The sequence below is a fragment of the Eurytemora carolleeae genome, unplaced genomic scaffold (assembly GCF_000591075.1).
Source record: "Eurytemora carolleeae unplaced genomic scaffold, Eaff_2.0 scaffold896, whole genome shotgun sequence".
Lineage (NCBI taxonomy): Eukaryota > Metazoa > Arthropoda > Copepoda > Calanoida > Temoridae > Eurytemora > Eurytemora carolleeae.
In genome coordinates, this window is record NW_019396792.1 from 57,460 (window position 1) to 64,824 (window position 7,365).

Sequence of the window (7,365 nt, forward strand, 5' to 3'; positions counted from 1 at the left end):
TACCGAAATCAATTAATAAAATCCAAAATGATAGAATCTAAAAAGTTCTAAAGTTGAATCGCTTTGTATGATATATCAGGGGTCTAGAATGATTATCATTGATTTATATTTGATTCAACCAATTAATAACGTAGGTCTGTAATACGATTTAATTTCTTTTACATGAATCGCAGAGTTTGACACTGATATAGAAACATTTAAGTTTGTTGACTTACATAAGGAAAATTTAGATTTCCAAGCAAAGGTGGGTCCCCAAACTATTATATAATAAAGAAACAATTATGTCAAGGTTTGGTTAGCCTGGTGTGAGCAATTGGAGGGGTGGCTGCTCGCGGGGTTTTGGAATTGCTTCCAGGGTTTTGGAGTGCTCCAAGGATTTTGGTGTTGCTTCCAGGGTTTTGGGGTAAAATTTGAAAATTTATCTGACCTATTATGAAAAGTACTGCAAAATAAAGAACATAGTTTTCCTCAGATATCTGAATAATTTGAGCATTTTTGATATAGTGCGGGCCACATAGAAGGCTCTAAATTTGACATAGAACAATTTTTATTTTGTGACTGTTGTGTAAAAACGCATTTTTAATGGCACCAACCAATTAAAGATTTTTTAAAGTGAAAAATTGGAAAATACTGAAAAAAAAATGGAAATAAGATAACTTATCAGGATGTTGAGATGTATTAGACCAGTTCAAATTAAACCTTTATTTGTCTAGCAAAAAAAAATCTTCTTTTTTACATTTCTTAATAATCTTTAAGGAATAAGCTAAAACAATTGTCGTTAGTTTTGCTAATCAAAACTATATGATCGCCACAGGCTGCTTGGACTAAAATTAGCTATTTTCTCTTGCAAATATCTGAACAAAAGGGGTAGCAGAGCCCTTTGAGTACCCTTTTTAAAGGACTGATATATTTTCACGTTTTACTTGAAAACCCTGGGAGCAACTCTAAAATCATGGGAGCAATCCTAAACCCTGCGACCAATTCCAAAACCCTGAGAGCAGCCACCCCTCCCTCTGTGAGCAGTATGTTGGATAAATGGTTCCTGGTTTAAATGATCCTATGATATGGATGAGAAGATCAGAATGAATTCTTCTTTATATTGATGTCTAAATCATACAATAATGATGAAATATTGGAATTCAGCCATTTTTACCCTGAATCAGAGTTATTGAGACAAATCGATATATATTGTAGACAGTAGACAGTAGAGAGTAGACAGTAGAGAGTAGACAGTAGACAGTAGACAGTAGACAATAGACAGTAGACAGTAGACAGTAGACAGTAGACAGTAGACAGTAGACAGTAGACAGTAGACAGTAGACAGTAGACAGTAGACAGTAGACAGTAGACAGAAGACAGTAGACAGTAGACAGTAGACAGTAGACAGTAGACAGTAGACAGTAGACAGTAGACAGTAGACAGTAGACAGTATGAGCTGGGTTTGAGGACAAAAAATGATAATTTTTCATCTTGTTCCGAATTTTTGTTTGAAAGTTTGATCTGTCCTGAGATTCCTTATCCTAGATAAACCCGGAGATATTTTGATTAAACATTCTCTAGAAGATTCCTGACTCGGAAACCAAATAGTTTGGCTTTGTATCCTTTGGATTGATTTCAAGTCAATTTATCTATAATCAAAAGTTTAAAGTTCATCTCAGTTTAGACAACCGGAGATGATATTTAGAATTTTTTATTAAAGGGACAGCGAAAAAAAATTAATACAAAATAACCCTTTATCAACCAAACTTTTTCGTTATGGTTTTTTGTTAACAGATTTATTTTCTCGTTCTTTATTTCAATTCCATAAAGTTCTTAACCTACATACAAAATCAACCTACATAATTCTAGACTATTTATTTATTTATATACTTTGCTGTGATGTTTGTAAACGTCAAAGCGGGAGAACCGATCAGGCCCACATTTTTTTGCATCTCACATGTATGACCCCATGCAAGGTTTTTGAATTGTCAAAGATGAAAAGTTTGCCCTGAATAACATCGCAAAATAAGTTCTTAGAAGAAAAATAGCTGATTGAAGAGCAAAGGTTAACATAATAAAATGTTTTCTATAGAAAGGGAGAGAATTAAATAAAAAATTGCATTTTTCAGATTTTGTTTCATCTACTTTATTATACTTAGATTATACCTGCTTTACCACTGTATTTTTATAGGCTTCCTATAAGGGACCCAAGCTAGACATGATTTGAAATATTTTAAATCCTGCCAGTGGGGTGATATTGCAGGTTGTGAGGGTTCACATTTCGTCAATTTTGCAGGTTTTTGTAGAAGAAAATATATACATGATATGGGCTTCACTCCCTATACAAATAACAAACAGTTAACTCTATAAAGACTGGGGCTGAATCTATGTATTGATGGTGGGGGCGTCCCATGCCCCCCCCCCCCTCCTAAAAATACCTTAGAGTAAAGTTATGGAGTTGCAAATACCCTTAACAAATAAATGGTTCGAATGCATTCTAGGAGATTTTTTAAAATAGCAAATAAATGTGAAAAATACAAGTTTTTATTTTTTGACAATTATTAAGTTATCAAACCTTTAGAGTTAGGTGGCAAAAACGCCCCCCCCCCCCCAGCTACCAGTCATATCACTCAATACCCGTTCCCCTCCAAAAAAAGAGATTCTAATTGAAAAGGCGGAAAGGGGGAAGTGGGATGGAAAAGCTGGTAAAGAACATTCGAACATCTTCATTTATTGCTACAACTAATCCAACCATGAACTTTATGGCTTAAATGAATTTACATCGTATCCATGGTTTATTGCAAAACTGCAAGATTCCGTAAATAGGCACTCTCACATCCATATACACGCACATTATTTAATTTGAACCCTCTCCCATATTGGGTTTAATTCAACCTAGTGACTAGAATACAGCTAAATATTCGGGAACACTTTGCATGCATTGAAATTATCAGTAATGTTCAGAACAGGGTTTAACAATAACACTTTAATAAATAATTCACTCCGCAATAGAAGTAGTCTAGCTCAAAACAAGGAAGGGGGAATATTTCATGGGNTATTTATTTAGAAACAGATATAAAAGAACTATGAGGAACGAAAGATATAGTTTAAATTATGCCTGTGAAGAATCTATTTTTGGCATTCACGATGCACGCTGCACATAGTACATACATCACACAGCCTTCTAATCTATCAATTTATGCTCCAGCTTTAATTAGAATAAATAGATACGAGAACTTTGTATTGGTTTTTGTGAAGTGTATACATTATCCATCCCTGGTGATATAAATGGGTTTGGGTTGGGGCGGGTTAGGGGCTAAATAATCAGCAACATGCTGATAACCAAATAACGCAGTAATGAAGGCATTCATTATTCAATATGAGTGTTGAATTGAGCTAGTATGGCTAACTCTGGTTGACAGGTCCTGGAGACAAATTAAGCAAGGTTTTTTTGAAAGCATGTTTAAAGGACCGATCAACTATACACAAATATGATTTGTCCTTAATAGTTCCCTATTCAGATTAAAAGAACACTTCCTTTAAGAAACAAAATCACGTAACCGTTTGAAAGGCTTTAACTACGTTTCCTTACTATTATTTAGTTGACTAGATGTACTTTAAGAAAACTGAATACGGCAGGATGAATAGATAATCTTTTATTATCATTGGGTCTTATATTTAAGATGTACATCATGAACTAAGTAAATCCCTCAAACTTAATCTGTGAAGATATGATGAAGTGTAAATAAGGATTTTAGAATTAGCTCTTCTCTCATATAGTAATCGTGTCAAAATGCTGTGAACGCGATTTCAGGATTAAGCTGTAGTTAAAACAACAAATTTTATGAAGAAAATAGTCAATTTAAAATTCGGTGTTCGTGATGGACCAAACCTCTGTATAGTAAAAAAGTAGATGTTAGTTCCACATTTATTGAAAATATATTTCGGTCTGGGTTGACCCTCGTCAGTTCTAACGATATAATAACCATCAAAATCGATAAAAAAATATAAAAAAATGTTTGTTAAAAAAACACAAGAAAATAAACAAACTAAAAAATTATTAAAAATAAAAATTTGGGCTGTCAAATGGACATAAGGGAAACGAACTCAGAATATCAGATGGAAAAAAGATAATTTGCAAATATTCACTTTAAAAAAATGTTTTAAGACAATTATTATTCCTTTAGATTGTTTCTGTCACAAAGGTTAAAAACAAACTGTTTAGATGTATATTCTAAGTGATGGTGGGGGTCGAACTAATTAACGAACTTTTGTGTAAATCGGGGGAAGGGGGGGGACGGCTTGTTTAGGGAGGGGTATTTAAACCTTTTAAAGAATTAATTACTTTTATTCAAAACTAAGATTTATTCAAATATATTGTTAAAATGTCAACTAAATGAATATATATATTTTATATAAATATATGTATTTGGTTAATTTCAATGAATAGTTCATAAATGTTTAATATTTATATCATAAGTTCAAGCTTTTTTGCTATCAATGTGAATATGTCCTTCTGCTTCTTCATGATCTGAATCTGAATCTGTCTCAAGATCTACTTTAATCTTCTTGGTTTGTTCCACTCCATCATTATCTAGAGTAGCTGTTATCCTCTTTTCATCTCCAATAAGAGTATTCTCTACCTCTAGTCCTGTATCTGGTTGCTCAGTATCAATAGTGATCTTGATACTGCTGTTTTCTCCCTCATCCTCAACCTTGGCCTCAGAGTAAACATCAGCACCCTCGGATCCCAACTAAAATCAGATATTGATTAAAGATTCGTAGTTTTTCAAGTTCGATAGATACAGAAACAATACTAAACTTTACAGACAACTTCTGAAATCTAACTAATTTCTATCTTTTAGAAATTCATTAGGAGAAATTATTTATTGAACTCCTTTACTCTGTTTGTTTTTTAAAATTAACCAGACTCTATAATTTAATTTGATTTGAAAAAAACTAAGTAATGAAAAATGAATTTACCTGGGTTTCCATATCAAGATGATCATTTTCTACTTGAGCATGAACATTCAGATTTGAGACTCCTGCAGTGTTGTTCTCGTCAACACATTCTACTTTTATCTCAAGATTTATCTTCTTTTCCTCAGATTTAGAAGATTTAGAAGGATCTTCAGTTATAGCTTTGGGTTCAATTTTAACAGGTTTCTTTTTGGGTTCTCCAAAGAGAACCTGTGAAAGATTAACAATATTCTCGGTGAAACTAACTTTGGGTTCAGCATTTAAATTTTGGTTCTTGCTGGGTTCTCTCTTCTTTGATTCACTTCTAGGCTTTCTGGTCTTAGAAACATTTCTAGGTTTGCTGGAATTACGCTTCCTTGAAGAACTTCTAGGCTTAGATGAGCTTCTACGCTTCCTTGAAGAACTTCTAGGTTTAGATGAGCTTCTACGCTTCCTTGAAGAACTTCTAGGTTTGGATGAGCTTCTACGCTTCCTTGAAGAACTTCTAGGTTTAGATGTGCTTCTAGGTCTGGATTTACTTCTAGTTTTCCAGGGTTCTCCAAAAAGAGACTGGGAGAGACTAATGATATCATCAGTGATACTAGGAGAATCAACCATCTCTCTCTTCTTCGAAGCTGGTCTAGGCTTGCTGGCGGTGCGGCTCTTGATGGATACACTTCTGGGCTTACTTGGCTTTCTTGATGTACTTCTTGATTTGCTGGGTTTTCTTCTCTTGGATACACTCCTAGACTTACTTTTAACTCTGTTCTTTGAAATACTTCTTGGCTTACTTGTTTTCCGTTTCTTAGACACGCTTCTAGGCTGTTTCTTCTCAGGCACAGTTGTATCTTTGGAAACCGTTGTAGACTTTGGGGTATCTTCTTCACTGGCAGGTTTCGGCTTGCTTTTTCTAGTAGTACTTCTAGACTTTCTAGGCTTTATCTGCTTAGTGGTGCTAGATTTGTCATCAGTTTCATCATTAGAAACTTTCTTCTTTTCTTCTTTGTTAGATTTTTTCTTTGAGCAACAATCCACGCAAGATATTGTAATTATGATAGGTATCACAGCAAAACAGAGGATTAAGGTTGAACTAACAAAAAATGTCCAGTTTTCATCGGTGGAGTAGACTAGTCGAACAAATATTATTCCAATGAGAAAAGTAATTATTACCCACTGGACATACATTGTTCGGAGTAGGATGGATGTCATTCTATCAGACTCTAGGACAACTGGTTCCTCAAATTTAACATTTTTCTGCTCCTTGGATGTTTTAGGTACATGGGATTCATCCACTTTTACTTTCACTCTCTCCATGCTATGGTTGAATGATTACTGACTATTGTTGCGAATTTTTTCAAACATTTTCGCGCATTTTTAAACATTTCTAAATATTAAAAATGTGAAACTTTCTTGAACCATCGGTTATAACTGAAATTCAGAATTGGTGTAATTTTTCAAAAAGTCGTGATCAGGTTTCAACAGCTAGAAATCCTCCCATCATCAGTAAATAAATCATGTACACATGCCAAAAATTTAAAACAAACATCAAAATCAAATTTAAGATCTTGCTTAGCTTCTTCTTTTGTTGTTTAAAAGTTTTTTTTTGCGTTTTTTCATAGAAAAAATATTCCGTGTACATTGCGTTTGTGTTTTGGAGGAAGTACGTTACAGTTTATTTATGGTTCGCATATGCTACGTGGGATCCGTGATCTTTAGATTTGAATAAAGTGTTCTTAACTTTTTTTGGTGTTGAAGCATCTAATGATAAAATCCATCTGAGTTTTCATCGGCCCACAATTGGCTATCTATAATAGATTTTAAAGCTAAAATACCCAAAACTGTCGACATATTGAGCTCAGATGAATTATGTTTGTGAGCGTTTAATGGTTTCTTCGAGACGTTTATTTAAAATTTTTCAAATATTTAGGCTTTGAGAATAGAAAAATACTTTTCATTTGACGCCCGTAAAGGCATCATGAAGAATACAGTATTCTTAGTAGAAACTGAATGGGTATAAGAATGTGTTGGGCAACCTTGGCCTCAGAGTAAACATCAGCACCCTCGGATCCCAACTAAAATCAGATATTGATTAAAGATNTAACCAGTATCATCCCAATACGCAGGAGACAACCCTGCTCATCCAGAACACAAAACTAGTTTGTGGATCTAGAACACAAAACTAATTTGTGGATCCAGTACACAAAACTAATTTGTGGATCCAGAACACAAAACTAGTTAGTGGATCCAAAACACAAAACTAATTTGTGGATTCAGAACACAAAACTAATTTGTGGATCCAGAACACAAAACTAGTTTGTGAATCCAGAACACAAAACTTGTTTGTGGATCCAGAACTCAAAACTAATTTGTGAATTCGGAACACAAAACTAGTTTGTGGATCCAGAACACAAAACTAATTTACGGATT

General features: G+C 34.0%; 1 protein-coding gene across 3 annotated transcripts; it reads right to left on the bottom strand.

Moving 5' to 3' along the window:
- Positions 1 to 4,367: 4,367 nt before the first annotated feature.
- On the bottom strand, positions 4,368 to 6,267 carry LOC111708739 (serine/arginine-rich splicing factor 4). 3 transcript variants are annotated; one of them, XM_023482200.1, is made up of 3 exons: positions 5,432 to 6,267; positions 4,963 to 5,392; positions 4,368 to 4,733 (listed from the first exon to the last, which is right to left on the bottom strand). In XM_023482200.1, exons 1-3 carry the CDS (start codon positions 6,250 to 6,252, stop codon positions 4,461 to 4,463), a joined length of 1,524 nt encoding a protein of 507 aa, XP_023337968.1. In that variant the 5' UTR covers positions 6,253 to 6,267; the 3' UTR covers positions 4,368 to 4,460. The 3 variants fall into 3 exon arrangements, with proteins under 3 accessions (XP_023337968.1, XP_023337967.1, XP_023337966.1); XM_023482199.1 differs by having other exon boundaries at positions 4,963 to 5,314; positions 5,354 to 6,267; XM_023482198.1 differs by having other exon boundaries at positions 4,963 to 6,267.
- Positions 6,268 to 7,365: the final 1,098 nt, after the last annotated feature.

Bases quoted from the DNA above. Each gene is read 5' to 3' on its own strand.
- LOC111708739 (XM_023482198.1), bottom strand. From the start codon at position 6,252: ATGGAGAGAGTGAAAGTAAAAGTGGATGAATCCCATGTACCTAAAACA. The intron at 4,734-4,962 runs GTAAATTCATTT...ATCTGATTTTAG, and splicing joins ATCTTGATATGGAAACCCAG to TTGGGATCCGAGGGTGCTGA.